This window comes from Herpailurus yagouaroundi, unplaced genomic scaffold (assembly GCF_014898765.1).
Source record: "Herpailurus yagouaroundi ecotype Mexico unplaced genomic scaffold, PumYag 139, whole genome shotgun sequence".
In the NCBI taxonomy this organism is placed as follows: domain Eukaryota; kingdom Metazoa; phylum Chordata; class Mammalia; order Carnivora; family Felidae; genus Herpailurus; species Herpailurus yagouaroundi.
In genome coordinates this window covers 20,238,584-20,257,566 of record NW_024412394.1, presented here as the reverse complement: position 1 = coordinate 20,257,566, position 18,983 = coordinate 20,238,584, and the positions used below count along the sequence as shown (strand labels likewise).

The following is an 18,983-nucleotide window of genomic DNA, read 5'->3' as shown; positions in this document are numbered from 1 at the left end:
CTTCCAACAAACCATAGAGAAAGACATTGTTTTTCCTTTATTATTAATACCAACTAAAATACACCAAAATCATTTATATTGGATGACTGAGAAAAGATGTTATACTAGTAAGGTTATTATAAGGTTCACAAAAAAATTTTTAAAACATCTATCATAACTTGGTTAACTTTATTGTTCTCCCTGGGGAATCAACAACAACAAAACTATTTAAAAATTTTTTGAACTGTGCAAAGTATACAAGTGAACTCTCCATTCCCCATTTCTGTATGAAAATACTATTTTTAAATCAAAATATTTGTAATATTTATAATAGAATATAACACAATGAAGCTTCTTGAAGTTATCTCCCAAATTCAAAAGCACCTGGACATTATGCCTAGAAAAACAATCAGGTACAAAGCTGATGATTAGATCATACCAGATTAGATTAGATTTAATTTGACTTGACTTGATTTAGGAGCATAGTAGAAAAATTTTCAGGTTCACCAGAAATATGTAAACTCCAATAGGGCCAATATTTCCAGAACTACACCTTTTCTCTATGAAATAAAAATCTTCAAGTGATGAAGTTTTGGATAACTTTTTCTTATGAAATTGACCCTACTCTTTTCCCATGGTTAAACTAAAGGAGAAAGAACAACTTTATACAGTATATAATAACATTTCTGTTATATATGCAATATAGTATATAATAACTACTTCTCTTTCAGAATTCATGGCTTCTTACAACTGTTATGAGCAAGGTAGTACTGCTGTCATTATTTCAAAGAGGAGAAAATGGAGACAATAAGTGAAGGAGCCAGATTGAGACCCAAGTACACTGGCTCCAAAGCTCATGTTCATCATGGTTGGTGTATGGAATGGTGCCCACATGGGTAAACACACTGGCTTACTCATGCCTATTAACAGACTTCAATAGTGATGTTTCTGCTGGTTCAAAAGGACCTCAGCCATTGCCAGTTTTGCATACAGTCATAATAGCTGGTTGTTTCCATTGTTTGCTTTCTGAGACACTGAGAAAGTTCTAATTTATCCCTAAATTTACTTCTGCTCTAGTGTGAATTTTCAGAAGGAAAATATAATGCACAATTTCACAAATTTATTTGACCACAGATGGGACATCTTTTAATTTATTGTTTTAAAGTTTATTTATTTATTTTGAGAGAGAAAGAGGTGGGGAGGGGCAGAGAGAGAATCCCAAGCAGGCTCTGCACTGACAATGCAGGGATGGAACTCACAAACCACCAGATCATGACCTGAGCTGAGATCAAGTCAGATGCTTGGGGCGCCTGGGTGGTTCAGTTGGTTAAGTGTCTGACTTCGGCTCAGGTCACGATCTCACCGTTTGTGAGTTCAAGCCCCACATCGAGCTCTGGGCTGACAGCCTGGAGCCTGCTTCGGAATCTGTGCCTCCTTCTCTCTCTGCCCCTTCCCCACTTGCGCTCTCTCTCTCTCTCTCTCTCTCTCTCTCTCTCTCTCTCTCTCTCTCTCTCAAAAATAAATAAGCATTAAAAATTAAAAAAAAAAAAGAGTCAGATGCTTAACCATCTGAGCCACCCAAATGCCACCAGATGGTACATCTTTACTCCCAATCTTGGAAGATTGGTGGTCCATGGAACAAATGTCAAGAAATATTGAAATAAGGGTCAAGCTGTGTCACAGCCTGCTTTATACTACAAGGAGACAAAAGACTCAACGGGCAGAATTTGAAGTTCTTATGGGGAGCTTTCTGATGGCCAGCTTCCAATCAGTCACATTGTGATTCTATTCATACAACATACACAGCTTCAATGGACTGCCAGAGAATGGTTGATTCATCTAATCGTTCATAAAATTTTTAGTGTAGAACCATTACGAACAGAACTGTTCCATCAAGGTACTGCTTTGAACAATACCAATCTAAGAAAAACATCAAGAAAAAAAATAAAAATATACATGCATTCACCAGCCAGCTTTTGTTGACCTGACACCAAACATAATTAATTCTAATGTGGGTGAAGTGAGTCTTTCTCAACACCAAGGAGTTGTATGGTCTAAACTGCCTTCTTTCTTTCCCTTTTTCACTTCTTCCCATCTACTCCGACTGTACCCAGAGAAAACAGTAAGTTTATATTTTCTTCTGTCTGTCCTCACTTAAGATTGCCATCCAGGAAGGGCTCCCTAAAACCCTGAAGCTAACTTTTTCCAATCCTACACTCTCAATATCTTTTTATTCTTCATTGTTACTAACCACACTCTACAAATATTCATTTGAATTGAATAAGCTCCTATAGATTAAACAAATTTTGCATATTTATGTGATCATGGAACACTCTGCACAATGCCTACTGGCATTTCTCTAACTCGCGCTCAGCAGACACATTATGGGAATAGTGGATTAAACCAAGGAATGAAACCAGGAATCCAGCCAGGGAACAGAACCTTCCCAGAAACCAGGAATGACTCATTGCTCATCTGTTCCACCCTGGAAAAAGAATTTTATAAACCCTAACTCTCATTCAGGTAAAACTGTCAAGGAAAGGAAGTTTGGGGAGTGGGGATGCAGTGGAGTTTCTTACTAAAATCATTCGCACTATTGGCAACTGCCTACTCTAGCTCTACCCATAGATCATCCTATGTTGAAAATGATATTTAAAAAAATATATCTGGGAAAGGTATTGGGGGGGGGGGAAGTTATCCAGAAGCATATCCACAAAGAAAAAATTCAATTCTTTGTACTCAGAGGCAGGTTGATGTCTTGAGGTATTTTCTATGTAGTCGCCAGACTGAGAATCGACATATTTTGTAGCTCTTTCTGTAGCAACCAGTTCAACTCAGTTCACTTCCTAGAAGTACTTGTTATATTTCTGATTTTCTTCCATATACATATATTAGGACATCTCCAACACTTGGAAACTTTTTGAAAGGCCCTCAGTGCTCAAGCTACTACACCCTAGAAATAAGAAGCTATTTCCTTACCTTACATCATGAGTGGGTAATGGAACTCTTACAGATCAGCCAGATTTTCCTTATTGCTTTCCTGGAATAAGCTGGCAACTGTGTTCCATTAATTCAGAGCATTGGGCAATTTTAATTCTCCCAAAGTACTAATCATTAAGATTTTTCATGTAAATATCTCCACAACGATTTTTATGCAAACAAATCCCCAGCAACTAATAAATGAATTAGAATTAGATTTCCTTTTCTATACTGTGGTGAGTGGCAACTTGGGAAAGGAACACAACTCATGTCTAGAATATAAAATATTCCAAGTTGCAAAAATTAAATCTTAAAAAGGAAATGTTAGAAATAATACAGAGAAAATGTATATAGACACCCAAATGAGTATTTGACTGACTGGAGCCCTTAATAAAAGCAAGCGATAAAACAATCCTTATAAAAGGAATGAATTTATTCTTTCTTGAATAATACTGCCTCTTATTTTTCCCCAGATGGTGATAAATTAAAAAAAAAAGCAGCCAGAAAAAAAATAAATAACACTTCCAACTGATCATAGAATTAGGTCACTAAAAACCATGAATCTGAGCCACATCTCTAAAGATTTTGTATCTTACTCATTCTAGGAAAGATCCAAAAGTATCTCTACAGCTGATCATTTCATCAAGTTAGCTCTGCTTTTTGTTATTTTGAACCTGAGCTGGCCAAAGCTAACTGATTCTACTGGAACGTTAAGGGACAATTTGGGGGCCCCAATATTTTAAGATGGCCTGTCTCTGCAATTTAAGTAATTCTGTGGTGGCTTTTCACTTCTCCCAATCTCAGTGTGACTTAACCTCCCTCAATCTCACTTTTCTTGTCTTTAAAATGTAGATAATCATAGTACCCACCTCATCAAGCTGCTGAGGAAATTAGAGGAGATAATGTATGATAGTGTTTATAAGAGCGTTTAACACACGACTACTCAATACATGGTGGCTATTTTGATCTTTTCTGATGTTGGTTATAATTTAGTAGAACCCATTTGTGGAATTTGAATTGGTATAGGAACTCAGGGGACCACATCTCTTGAAAGCAAAGTACATTAAATGCTTCATGAGAAACCTGTGGATTTACACCTCATCCAATGGCAAACAACAGCCCTGCTCACTCCGGAGACACAGAGCTTCCAGGCAGCCAGGACCTGAAGCCTGCACTGCACTGAAGCCTCCAGCCACTTAGGAGCACCTCTCAGCCCAGGGCAGTCGTACAGGCCCTTGAATACAGTCAACATCTCAGCTGGAAAATATGTGTGCTCCACACAACACACATCTGGTGGTCGATCTGCAGCTCTACGAGTTAGAGGTCTGTGACCCTGGGGACCTAGAAACCTCTTATATAAGATACCTATTATCAGATGACAACGTCTCTTAAAAACGAAGGGGAAAGCCAATACAATAGTGCAAAGTGTAAGAGTGTAGGAAACGCAGCAATTTCACGAAGGAGTTTGTGAGGTCATCTGGCAAAATTTGAAGGTGCTCCTGTAGTGGAAATTTTGAGGATGCACCTTTACAAATTACCCTAACATACATGTCTGCAGTTACTGCCATTTACCTTAGCCTCATGTGATAATGGCTAGCCCCAAGACAGCAGAACTCTGTCTTGATGAATTCAAAAGATATCTGTGTTTACTGAAAAAAAGAAAAATATGGACAACTAATGCTTTGCTTGAGCACTGGGTCACTTAATGACTAATAATCAGAAATATGAAATTCTACGAAATCGTTAGTGTGCAAATGAATACACGATCATTGTTAAAGGCAGGAGACTTTCTCTATTAGACATTGGTGAATGTTCAGAGTTCACACGAAACTTCTGAGGAAGGTGACAACCATTTTGGTAAAGATTTTCTATTTTTATGACAAAATTTTAACTCTGAAAGCTCAAAATTCATGATTTTAGTTATTTAAAAAATCTTCAAATGCACATGCAAACATGCCTGTACAAACACATATATACTTGAATCAAATAGAGAACACTTACTGTCACTTCATTCATACTCAGAAGCATGGGACTAGGTGGCAGGGTGCCAAGACGATACTTGAAGCCTTCTTCTAAAGTCATTCCCCAGAATTGGCTGTAGTTCTGGGCTGTCCATCTGCATTCCAAATGAAAGAGAAAAATCGGTACAGGTAATGTAATATCACTTTTATAAATACATGTTTGCTTATATTTCTGAAATTACATCACATCAGAACTATTACTATAAGCTAGATATCCTTTATATAAAGAATGCATTATTGCTTTCTCTTATAGTAAAACATATGAGGCATTTCTTAAATTATGTCTATTTCAATAGATTTTCATGACTTAGATGAGGAACCTAAGGCTATATCAATATACACTAAATTTAAGAATATGAATCTTTACATATTATATGGGATTAAGTGGCAAAAAGACCAATATATACAGTTTCATTTAAATGTCATAAAATGAATTTTAGGAAGAAACCTGAAGGGTGCCTATGTGGCTCAGTCGGTAAGGTGTCTAAATCTTGATTTCAGCTCAGGTCATGATTTCGCTGTTCATGGGATCAGATCAAGATCTGTGCTGGTACCATGAAGCCTGCTTAGGATTCTCTCTTCCTCTCTCTTGGTCTCCACCCCCTCTCTCTCAAAATAAATAAATAAACATTAAAATAAACAAAGAAGCTTGGATGTACAGAAATGTACTTATAGATTAAACAATGTAATTGTTTTATACATAATTTATATTTAAAAGTAATTTGACCATGTAAAAGGAAGTATCCATGAAAAATTGAAGAGAAAATAGTTATGCTGAAAAACATACTTCAGTGCTTATTAATTTTATCAAATATTTTATTTAAACACAGAAATATTCTATCCTGTATTAAAGAATTAATTTGTATAAGTGCTCAATAATCTTCATTATTATTATTATTAATAATATTATTATTATATTATTATATTATTATATTATTATTATTATATATTATATATTAATATTATATATAATAATATTATTATATTATTATAATTATTATTATTAATGATGATATAAATTCAAATGATATGAAATTAAATAGCAAAAAGTACTTATTTTTTTAGAGACAATGTCTGTGCCCTTTTATAGGAAAAGAAGCTTTGTTTTCAAAATCTAACATTGAAATTTAAATTCAACAAGACAATTTATTTTTTAAGGGTCATTTTATTTTCTTTTATTTTCTTATTTTATTTTGTGAGAGAGCAAGAGACAGAATGAGCAGGGGAAGGACAGAGAAAGAGAGGGAGGCACAGAATCCAAAGCAGGCTCTAGGCTCTGAGCTGTCGGCACAGAGCCCAACGCGAGGCCAGACTCATGAACTGTGAGTCAGGACCTGAGCTGAAGCTGGCTGCTGGACCAACTGAGCCATCCAGGCACTCCTCAACAAAAACTTTCTTTAGAGATGAAAGGAGATGAGAAAGATGATAGCAATTTAATCATTGCTCGTTTGAATTATTCACAACTTGAGGACAATATATTTTCAGTACTTAAATCAAACTAAATTCAATCCTATTGTGCTAATTACCAAAATTGCTTATAATGTGATATACTATCATGCATGATGGAAAATACAACTCGATGTTCAGTAATATGTCTACCAAGTTAATGCTTTTTTTTTAATCCGTTAGTTAATAAAACCTTAAGCAACTGTGAGCCACAAGCTTATTTATTTTTTATTTTTTATAATTTTTATTGAGATTCTAGTTCGTTAACATATAATATAATATTGGTTTCAGGAGTAGGATTTAGTGATTCATTACTTGTATTTAACACCCAGTGCTCATCACAGCAAGTGCCCTCCTTAATACCCATTGCCCATTTAGCCCATTCCCCCACCCATCTCCCTCCATCAACCCTCTGTTTGTTCTCTATCATTAAAAGTCTTTTATGGTTTGTTTCCCTCTCTCTTTTTTCCTCCCTCCCCATATGTTCATCTGTTTTGCCTCTTAAATTCCACATATGAGTGAAATCACATGATATTTGTCTTTCTCTGACTTATTTTTGCCTGGCATAATACCCTCTAGTTCCACCTACGTTGTTGCAAATGGCAAGATGTCATTCCTTTTGATGTCTGAGTGGTATTCCATTGTACATATGTGTCACATTTTTTTTGTCCATTCATTAGTTGATGGACACTTGGTAAGCCACAATTTTAGAGTGCAATCTCCACCACCAAAGGAAATCTTGACTATGTTAGATACTGCCCCACATTTAAGAGACCATTAGGACCAGCCATAGACAAACCATGACATCAGTAAAGTATGTTTTTGGTGCCCTACAACTGGTAGTTTTCAAATATTCAGATACATTTGTGGTCATTTAATTAATTACTCAATTTCACGAGCAGGGATTGTCATTTAAAAAAATAAATAGAATACAGGAGAAATAATAGGAAATATTAGTTTATTGCACATAGTGAGGGTAAGTACTATTTTTATATATGTAAGTGTGTGCGTGTATAGCATTTGTTTGTACAGGTATGCATGTGCACATGTGTGCATATTAAATCACAAAGTTAAATGTACTTTTTACTGTGAATTATGCTCAAAACAGTGTGAAAAGACTACTATTCTATTCCATCCTCTTTGATCTAGACTCATAACTTTTCCTTCAATCCAATTTAGCATTTACTGAACATTCTTAATTTATCTTATTCTCTCTTAGAGCTTAGTAATAAGTAAATTTCTCTCCAGGAGCTCAGACCCTAAAAAGACTGCAACGATAGAAATGACTTCAGTATGTGTCATTTATTAGCAGTATGTCAAGGTATGATCAGAGTAGAGGATTCAAATACAACTCTGCCTGAAGGAATTGGGTTTTTTTTTTTTCTTTTTTACAGAAAGTGACTTTGGTGCTCGGTCTGGAAGGATGAGAATGAGTTTGATGAGCAGGTTTCAAAGAGGACATTTATTCTTAAAAAAAAAAAAAAGGCAAAGTATACAGGTTTGAAACTGGGTAGCACATTTAGCAAAGGGCAGATATGTTTAATGTTAAACCTATAGAAGGGCCTAGAGAGACAGAAACGGGAAAGATTGTAAAAAATAAGGTAGTAAAGCAGTATTTGGGCCAGAATGTTACTTTTGTCAAGGAGTATAATGATATTCTACGAGCAATGGAGTATCATTGAGGATTTTTTTTAAAAGTGAATAGCAGAATCAAAGCTTTGACTTAGAGGGATAACCATGAAAGTATAAAGGATTGGTTTCAGTTTGATGAGACTGAAACAGAAAAATCAGGTCATCTCAAATGAGGCCTGATAAAAAATTGCACTTAAGGGGTTCCTGGGTGGCTCAGTTGGTGAAGCATCCAACTCTTGATTTCGGCTCAGGTCATGATCTCATGGTTCATGGGTTTGAGCCTCACTGGGCTCTGTGCTGATAGCAAGGAGCCTACATGGGATTCTCTCTCTCTCTCTCTCTCTCTCTCTCTCTCTCTCTCTCTCTCTCTGCCTCTCCTCCACTCACACTCTCTCTCTCTTGCTCTCTCAAAATTAATATACTTAAAATTTTTTTAACTATGTAAAAAATATAAATGCACAAGAATATAGCAGGGGGTAGAGAACATAAATATCTTAAAGAAACCATGAATGCAGATATTATGAGAGACTAGTGACGGCCAGTGAAGAGGAAAGAAGAATCAAACTAATTTCTGATTTTCTGGCTTGGATGACAAGGCAGAGGGGAAGTCCAGTCACCAAGGACAGGTGGAAGTGGTAAATCCTTTTGGTTTGGGGTATGTTGATTTGAGAAACTATTGAAAAATCAGAGGTAACTTATCCAAAAAACTAAATTTTCAATTCATAAAAAAAAAAATCAAGTTTAGAGATGTGGTAGATCATAAAGGGTCACAAATAATTTGTGATTTTTTGTACCAAGAAGTGGATCTATTTCCCCAACATTTGAATGTGGGCAGGCATAGGGACTTGCTATGCCCAACAGAAGGCAAGAGAGTTGATTCTGTACAACTTGCAAACTTAGGCCTGAAAAGCAGTCAGCTTCCCCTTGTGCCCTGTTTGAACCCCGGCATTATGTGGAGAGGCCACGGCTAGCCTGCTGGAGACACACAGGCCCAGCGACAGCCATCACCAACCACCAGGCAGGGGAATGAGGCCATCTTCCACAGCTGGGCCCCAGTGGAGGCTCCAGATGTCTGTAGACATACGAGTAACTGCGGCAGAGATCAGGAGAAGAACCTCAGCTAAGTCCGTCCCAAGTTCCTGAAGGGAACAAGTGAAAAACTCATGGTTTTAAGCTATTAAATTCTGGAGTGGTTTGCTGTACTACATCAGATAATTGAAAGTTATCTATCTCCCTTTGTTCCACTAACTTGCTGATTATTATGCCTGTACTAATTTGGTACTTGCATACTGCCCTATCTTTAGAAATCCTTTCACAAACTGATGACATGTTGACTCCTCAGCTAGACTGTAAATTCTTGTAAGACAGAAATTATTTATTTGTATCATCAGCAGTGCCCCCAAGAGAAACACATTTTGCTAATATTAATTGATTACATTGAAAAAATAACTCAGGGAATAAGTATGCACTCAAGTAGCTTATGTAGAATGAATAAAGACTTGGATCTAAAACACCACCAAGATGAGAAAAATAAGTGTTTTAAGGCAAAGAGAGTATATATTTGCATGTAGGCTATTTTGAAAACCATTTAGTAAGTGTTGAATAATAGGATTCTCATTTCACACATGAAAACAATTTGAACATCAGGAACAGAAAAAAATCTGAGTGCCAGAACTTTTATTTGATTTTTTTTTAAATATTTATATATTTTTGAGAGAGAGGGACAGCATGAGTGGGGGAGGAGTAGAGAACAGGAGGGAGACAGAGAATCCAAAGCAGGCTCCAGGCTCAGAGCTGTGAGCACAGAGCCCGACGCGGGGCTTGAACTCTTGAGCCGCGAGATCATGACCTGAGCTGAAGTCTGACGCTTAACAGACTGAGCCACCCAAGTGCCAGAGAAGCTTTTAAATTCAAGGACTCCCCCTGCCGTTTTTTCTCCTCTGGTAGTAATTTTAGTTTCACTCCTTTTCTTCATAGCTTGTCTCTTTTATCAAGTTTTTTTCTTTGGGCAATGGATGTGTCCTTTCACTCCAATTATACTTCACTTTTTGTCCTTTTAAGGTCATCTGTGTTTGCTACAAAAGGGAAGCCCATGCCTCCTAACTAGTCCTCGAGTTATCTCACAGTGAACAAATGATAGACAGAAAAAGAATTCTCTTCCTACCAGCTTCTGTATCTTATGTGTATTTTCCACGTTGCCTTTGACTGTGGTTCCCGGTGAGTTCTGTGATGGTGGAAAGGCAGGCTGCTGCTGATGTCTTCTTGGAAATAATGTGCTCAATAGGCCAAGCATTTGAATTATTTTAAGAAGCCGATTCAGATCATTTCTTATGATGACACACACTCTTATGTTGTTTTAGTGATTTAAGTATCACTTAGCCACAGAAAATTATATTTTCCCTAGAAATACTTAAAATGTCATATTATCACCTAAAATATTGGTTAAACACGTGTACACACACACACACACACACACACACACACACACACACACAGGAATTGAGCATGGTTGAAGAGTAACAATGTCAAAAAAACTGTAACTTTCTAAATTTCATGTCTTCCAAGAAGATATACGGGGTACGTTGAAATTCAGTGTCATCACTGTGTTGGGAAATATCTGTCCTGTCGTCTCATTCGGGGAAACTGATACTTCTAAGTTTTAAAATTGTATTTCAGGATTTAATCATTTTTATAGTTCCTTGATAATAGATCTTCTTATGTGAAATCCTTTCCAGAATGTGGAAAATGTTACTAAGGGAATATAGAGATTTGATCAATGGCAATGGAGAAATCCTGAGGTGGATACCACCCAGCTATCTCTCTTCCTTTCAGCTGAGTAAAGAAAACCAGTGTTAACACTGACATCATAATTCCCTCTATGGAAACAGAGAAGCCACCTAATTTATTAATCTTTCAGAGGGCATCAAACCATTATTTCCTATGTTTAAGCGTCAGTGAGCCTTATGTTTACTCTATTAGCAAAGTAAAATGGCTCAACTTGTCTTGTGATTCAACCATAAGTGAAATTGGCTACAGAGGTCATATCAGTGAAATTGTCTAGATGACTGGTTATTTGGGGAATCATCAAGATTGAATATTGACCTCTTACGTTCTGATTCTCCCAGGCTGATTGGTTGCATCGGGATAGCACCAGAGGGAGAGATATGGTTTATAAGAATAAATCAATGTTTTGCCTTCTTCCTAATTTTACCCAAATACTTATCCAAACCAAAGCTTCCTCTACTCCCCTCATTCACACCATGACACTGCTCCTTCCTAGACAATTTATGACCCTGTTCTATATTTCTTTGTGCGTTTTAATTTTTAACTATTTAAGATCTAACTACGTGCATTCCACTCTTACATGTCTTTCTATTTCTCTTCCCATTTTTCTCCCACTCTTTCTTTTGAAATAGTGACCATTTTTAGAAGTAAATGATAAGAAATACATTGTTTGAAACCTGAGAAGTAACTGAGACTGCCAAAGTCTAGAAAGCAAGATTTTTCTCACCCATAGTCTCCTTTATTGACACGTTCAATTAGTTCTGGTTGAACAAGGCATACAAGCTGAGAACATTTCCATTGCTGTCCTGAGCATGTGCTGCAAAGATACAAAAGTCACAAAAGTGGCCTACCCTTTATGGAGTACATTTATAAAATGAGTAACCAGAATTGTACATTGTTAAGGCATAAAACATATTCTTGATTAATGATAGCCACATGCCTATTTGATTCTTGACAAAAATAAAATAATAATACACGCATTAGCTACCACTCAATATACTCTTAACTTCTGCCCTAGGCAATTAATAAATGAAATGACCACACAGTCAATGAATTTTGAAAACATAAGATAATTTAGACAATAGATTCAGTGTATTTGTATTCGGAAACTTTCTGTGGAATAATCATTTCAAGGCAGCCTGTTTTTATATGTTGTTACTGTGATCAAAGAAACACGATTGACCTCTAGCATATCTTGCCTGTAAAATGCTTATAATTATGAGGTAAATTTAATGCAGGCCTGCTGTATAATAAAGGCCACTGTCACGAACAACAAACTGTGGCATTCAAAGACATATCTGTGGTTAGATTTTTCAACATTCATTAAAATGAAACATGCTTACATAAAGCTACAGATACGTGATATCCTAGGACATATGATTCTATCTGTATTTAAATATCAGTTTTATTTCACAATACTCCTTTTATTTGAAGAAAACATACACCGACAGTAGAATTCAGTTGTGTGCCACTTAAATTCATTACCAGGAATTGCAGTTTTCCTTAATTACTGATCCTTCTTCATAAGGTTGGCCATCTCTGAGGCAACCTGTTAACATAACATGTAAACAAATGAAAATTCTAAATTGAATAATAAAGTGCATTAGCACAACAAGTAACCTAAAATTCGGTTTAGTTTCTCAAATATGCAAAAATACTTGGTGCCAACCTGATGAAAATTCACATCTGGTTTGTGTCAAGGTTTACGTGTAGAATTTTTCTAAGCTTGTTTCCATGACCTTTTATCTTTAAAACTGCACAATATGTTTCAACAAAGGGTTTATAAAGCATGAAAACTAGATTAAAAAACAGAATTAATTACTAACCACACTGAAAAAATAATGTGTTTAAATAGGTGAGCAATAAAACAGCACTTGAATAAATTTAAGGCATTTCTCATTTAAAATTCTAAACAAACCTCAAGAGAATATGACTAATCATGTATGACAAGGTTAAGGAGCTCAGAGTTTTAGACCAAAATGTGAAATTGTTTCATTGAATTCACCCTTTAAAGATAAATTCTATTTTTTTGTTTAGGATTTGGATCAGGAAAAAAGTTCATGACCCAGTAAGATTGTAGCCATTTGCATTCCAAATCCACACGTTTCTCAGTTAACTAAAACTAGCTGTTAACTAGTTTACCAGATTATATAAACTACTCAAAAGAGATCAATGGTCTATTATCATTATATGAAAAGCATCAATAAGATAAGGTGAAATTAGTACCTGGGTTAACAAAGTAACCAGTGGCCTGTGAGGAAATAGGGAATTCACGCGAGAGTAGAACCTTAGAAGCAAGAGAAAAAGTATTTCATAAGCAGGGGTGGTCAGCTATGTGAAGTACCACTGAGAGGTCAAGAAAAGGAGAACAGGCACGTGAATGTTGCATATGAAGATGTGAAAGTCTTTGACCCTGTCAAGAGGGATTTTGGTGAAGTAGCAAGGAATGGCATCCTGTGGGAATGGATTGAATAGGGACTTGGAAGTCAGGAAGCAGATGTTTCTTTTAGCTATTTTACCATCAAAGAAAAAAAAAAAAGGAAATGAGACAGATGCTAGTTAAGAACATGGAGCCAAGGGAGGGCTTTTTCAAAGTTGGGAACTAGAAAAACATATTTTGTAAATTGATCATTGATCCGAGAAAGAAGGAGGCAAAAAAAATGATGCTTTAGGAGAGAAAGAGAGAAAGAGAGAAAGAGAGGGAGAGAGAGACGATTTTACTAGTGAAGATCTTGAAAAGATAAGACAGGACAGGATTCAGAGCTCAAGAGGAGGAATCGACTCAGTAACCCAGAGAGAGGGAGGTTGAAATTTAGGATGATGGAGATGAGAGAATTACCAGTGGCTTTATTTTCTCAATGACAGGTGTATGCAGCACCTCAGAGTGAGTTAATCAAACTGGTTACCCACAGAGCATCTCGACAAAAGGAAAAAAAAAAGCCAATGACTGTTGAAATTAATAGAGTTTTGCAACTGAACAGTCATTAATCCAAAATAAGGCAAATCAGACATTTGGAGAGTGAAATAGTTGGCCCACTGATTAAAAAAAAAGATGATATGATGTCTATAATTTATTTTAATATTCATCATAATGCATTATAATATCTGCACTGGTCTAAACCTCATTTTAGGAAAGGCAGTTACTTGCTCCGATCAGGAATCCACATCCCAGGCATGGACACTAGCATTCACCCTGAAAGGCCAGACTCCAGGGCAGCTGCTACAAGTGCTTCCATTATCCATTTTTGGATGCACACTAGAGTATCAGTATAACGAACATCAGAACTGGGCTTTCATTGGTAAAATTAGTGGCTTTGAATCAACATGATGGATATAAGTAATCAGCTGTTGTTGATTAAATTAATAGTATTGAATTTATGCAGATTAACTAAAATATTTAAAAATCATACCCCACTCTTATACCCAACAGTGTATATGTTTCTCTTAAGGTCAAAAGCCTTTACTCATAGACCTGGTGCCACCCTAAGATTGATCTTTAAAAAGTTCTACACTTCCAGCCACTGGGTAGGAGGCATTCTCATTCCTTGACACCCACTGTAAGGGTAACAGAATCCTACTGCTATTATTATACTGCTTATATTATGATATACTGCTGTTATTATCACATGTTCCTCCAATAAGTTATTCAAGCGAGGAAGATGTGGGAACCTCTTGAGGACAGGGTCTTGAGACTTCATGAAGCTTACACAGGTTGTATGAATTGGTCTATGTCTGCTTACCAATACAGATTTTTGTAACTACCAGTATATGGCAGAATTTGGACTGTGACTTCTCTTCATTATAATGTGGTTAAGGAGCAAACAGCCCTTATCCAATTCAGATGTGTCAGTGGCTTACACACATTTTTTTTTTACCAATATGAACATAAAAGTTAATCAAATTAACTTAGGTCTGTTTACAACAGATGGTATACTAGACTCTTTCTCTAAGATATGCTACTCCAGAAGATTCATCTGAAAAATTCATTTTGGTTCTTTTTCAAACTCTTACCACTTTCTGTGTTTGACATTGAAACCCTGTAATTACTAGGAGTTACTATCAGAGAAGGGGGAAAAGAAAACACACGCACACACAGAAGAGAGATATTTACCAGTATGCCCTAATCCAGCTTATACAAAAAGGGCATATTTATTTTTATAACTCTTAAGATATTGTACATAGTTTTAAGTCACTGGTTGAAAAAGAGCCCCTGGGACAGTTGCAGTATAAAGAACTAGATATAACACCATGTAATTAGATAACTGAAAAATAGTATTTAGTATATCAGTGAATGAACAACTTAGCATCTCAGAGGAAAGTCACATTATACATGCACAAATTGGTATAAATAATATACCATTGTGTTTTTATTTTAATTTTATACAATTTTTAATATTGTGTAGTGCTATTTTCTTTGAACCAGCTACTTTCACAAGATAAAACAAAAGAAAACAAATTACCTTCATAGAAGTAATTATAGTCTAATGTGAACTTTTTACTACTAAATAAAAATGATTAATTGCTTCCCTTCATAATGAATGGAATAAAAACTATACCTGGAATATAAATTCGACCTAAATCATAACCCTAAATTAAAGTTGTAGCAGAATTCTAGCTCTCCAGCAAAAATGGACATTGATGGCACAGTCATCATCTCTATCCTCACAACAAAGCTCCTTTCCTAAATGAGCTATATGTTTCATATAAGCTAAAATACACTGTACCGCATCAAAAGCACTACAGCTTATACGTAATATTGAGACTCAACACCCATGAGGCCACCCCTATTCCCACTTAACATCTTTCAATGAGTCCTCATAACAGAATAAAATCTCAAATCTTTAATATAGCCTATACATCTTGGCATAATCTGACCTCTACTTGCCTCTCAAACCTCATCTCATGTCACCTCCAACCCTCCGCTAACCATTACTCTCCAGAAATGGTGGCCTCATTCCAGTTCCTGGACCAAGCCAAGCTCCTTGCTCTCTGATCCACAACACCTTTCTGTCAGTATTCCTTGAAATCAGCTCACTTGTCCTCACTCCTGGAGTCTCTGTTAAATGTCTTCCCTCACTGACACTCTCCTCAGGCTGATGTTGTATTTTACATATTAATGTTGCTTTCTCATATACTTTCACAGAACCTTAAATATTTCCTTCAGAGAATTTATCACAATTTGCAATGGTATAGTGAATCTTACCCTCTCCCTGGCAACTTGACTGTCATTTAAAGAGAGTAAGATCTTGTCTTTTTCTTCCCCATTGTGGTTCCAGCACCAAGTACGATGCCTGGCATAGTGAAGATATTCTAGAATAATTTTTTTATGAATGACTAGAGTCCCCATTCTTGGTAAAGGATCTGCCACTTTTTTAGGCTAAAATAAATACTTGATGTTTTCTGAGCTGTATATTGGTAGAGGCAAAGGTCTGGGATAAATGATAGTTCTGTGGAAATTTTAACCTATTACATACATGTTTTACCAGCAAACTCACATCACTGAGAATGCAGGCAATAGCATCCGGAATTTGAAATAAGGACACTAAATCCTAGTTGATCCTAAATTGTCTTTAACTGTAATTTCTAGTCACCATAACTCCGCATTTCTGCTGAGGAGCTTTGATGTGATGGGCAACAACAACAACAAAATAAGGCTTTATTTAAGTATAAAAAGTGTGTTGCTTTGTGTTTTGTTGCAAATCTTGGATATATTGATTACTCAGCATCTATAACCATTTTCCTATAATTAGACCAATATAGTACCTACCATCATCCCTCTTATGAATTATTTGTAGCTATGCACTCAATCTTCGACTTTTACACTCACTCTATATGAAGTTCTCCTTTGTTTCAATGGTGTAAAAATTCCCACATTAGCAAAACAAAACAAAACAGAAATACACATGAAAGGCTATTTGGTATTACTTAGGCAGGTAGCTGACTTGACTTTGTTTTTGCACTGGTTTTACTGGCATTGCTATACCACAGGTTCTAATGCTAAGAGGTCCATTGGTTTTCTGACATAATAAGCAAAAGTTACACAAATCTGCCAATGATCAGGCCTGTGACGATGAGACCCCCTAAAAGGTTACACACAAAAACACTTCAGGGCTTAAGAGTCCTTTTGTCAAAACATTTTAGAAAGACAGACAGGCAGAACGAGTTTTAAGTAACCTTTATATACACTGAGTCAGTATTCACATGATTCAGACCAGCATTCATGGCCATCACACCAGAACTTTCTTGAAGGTGCTAGTACAATGTGGTATCTTGCGTCTAAACCAAAGCACTTTAACATTTGAAAGGAAATTTATTTAATCATAATATTCATTTTTCACTTCATCTTAAAAAAGGGAGGAAGACAGGAAAGAAGAAGAGGTAAAGAGAGTTGGACAGATCTTGTAATGAACTAGGAGACTGCTTAAACACATTCCCAAAGCCTACCTTCCGGATACCAAGGTTTTGTGTGAGGAGGCCATTCTTTCTCTTCATGGCAAAATGACTTGTAATCAGGACAGCAATCAGAATTTTCCCTTTCACAGAATTTATCACAGTAACACAGTGCATTTGCCTCATGGAACTGAGTGGCACAGTCATCATCTCTATCCTCACAACAACGAAAATTTCTACAGTATTGTCCTTTGAAAGTGGATCTTTTGAATCGAGGACTTTCCAAAATGGTGTGATTCCTAGTGAAATCAGTTCCTTCTCTTTGAGATAAATACTGTTTCTCCATCCAAATTTCTGTGGTAAGATAGGAAAAGATTAAGATCTTATATCCGGTCCACATTCTCTAGAGGTCAGGTAGGGCTCCCACTTTGTATTATATCCAATACTCTTGGCTTTGGGGCTTCTCCTTGGAGCCTGAATTCTAATTATCAAGACAACTCAGCCTGAATCCTGAAATGGATCCTTTACTTGAACTGAGTATACTTCTTGTAGTTAAACATTAAACAAGAATTTCAATATTTGCCCAAGATAATGTGTTAAAAATAGATCCTTGTCATTTCTTCAGTTAAAAATGTGTAATATTTTATATGACACAAAAAATATCCATCACCATAAAAATAAATACATAAAATCTTATCATAGATGAAATACATCAAATATTGCTTGCCTTAAAAAAAATGTAGATTCTTAAATCAGAAACCTCTCTGGAATACACATGGCCCAAATTATAGCTGCAATAACCACTGGCAAGGTATAGGAAATTGGAAAGTCAAAAACACAATTATTCATTTCACCTACTTGCACTGCAACTAAAATGCAGGCTTTCATGAGGCTGCCTGCTAGGATCTGTCATATCAGTAACAGTTGCTCTAAATCATGCCGTCACACACTGGCTTGATTTCCCATCTGTAGCCCATTTACCTACCAGAAGCATTTTGATTTCAAGGCTTAGTGGAGCCTAATTCAGCTAGAAATTCCCTGAGGGTGACCTTAGTTCTTTCCACCCAGGTTCCTACTTGGCATTGGTGTAGGAACCTGCAGTACCTGGAAGACGCGTTATAGTCAAGAAAAGTCAATCTCTATGCTGCTTAAAAACAAAAAAAAGAAAGAAAAAAAAGAAACTGCCAGGGGAGGGAGTCATGAAGGGAACCCAAAGGTCAAGATGTCTTTAGTGTTTCTGTAGAGCTGTGCATTTACAGTGGGTTTTGTTATGCTGTGTTTATTCATTAACTACAATAGCTCTCTTTGGATTTGGGATAAGTAACCAGTGGACGATGATTCAGCACAAGTGGCTGGATGGCCTAGCAGAAAGGACTTGTCTTGACAATCAGGAAACCTGGACTATGGTCCCTGGCTACTGTTTAATTGGCTTTATGACTTTGGGTTCACAATTTCCTTCTCTGGTCCTCAGTTATTTTCCTATAAAACAAGGATCTTCTCCAAAGCGAATTCATCATTCCAACTCTTCAGACTTGTTCCCTGACTTTGCCCCATAAATTACACAATTCACACGACATTCACTCATATTTTCTTGCCCCTTCCTCTCTGGCTATAAACTAGTGTAAGTCCCTTTATGTTTTTTGCTTCAAATTTACATGATCTTGGCATCACTCTCCATAATCACTCTCATATCCCAAAATGAGTCACCAAACTACAGCAAAATTCTGTCAACGTTCTCACCACATGTGACCA

General features: G+C 36.3%; 1 protein-coding gene across 2 annotated transcripts in view; it reads right to left on the bottom strand.

The window, feature by feature from the left end:
• The window catches only part of TINAG (tubulointerstitial nephritis antigen), an 83,732-nt gene extending 65,942 nt beyond the window's left edge, over positions 1-17,790 (bottom strand). The window contains exons 1-4 of one of the 2 annotated variants that reach the window (XM_040473787.1): positions 17,286-17,790; positions 12,327-12,390; positions 11,569-11,658; positions 4,960-5,074 (exon numbers count right to left, since the gene is read on the bottom strand). In XM_040473787.1, the coding sequence (XP_040329721.1) occupies positions 4,960-5,074; positions 11,569-11,658; positions 12,327-12,390; positions 17,286-17,631 (615 nt within the window). In that variant the 5' untranslated portion in view covers positions 17,632-17,790. The remainder of the gene's footprint in view (positions 1-4,959; positions 5,075-11,568; positions 11,659-12,326; positions 12,391-17,285) is intronic. The other variant, XM_040473786.1, reaches the window with a different exon arrangement.
• Positions 17,791-18,983: the final 1,193 nt, after the last annotated feature.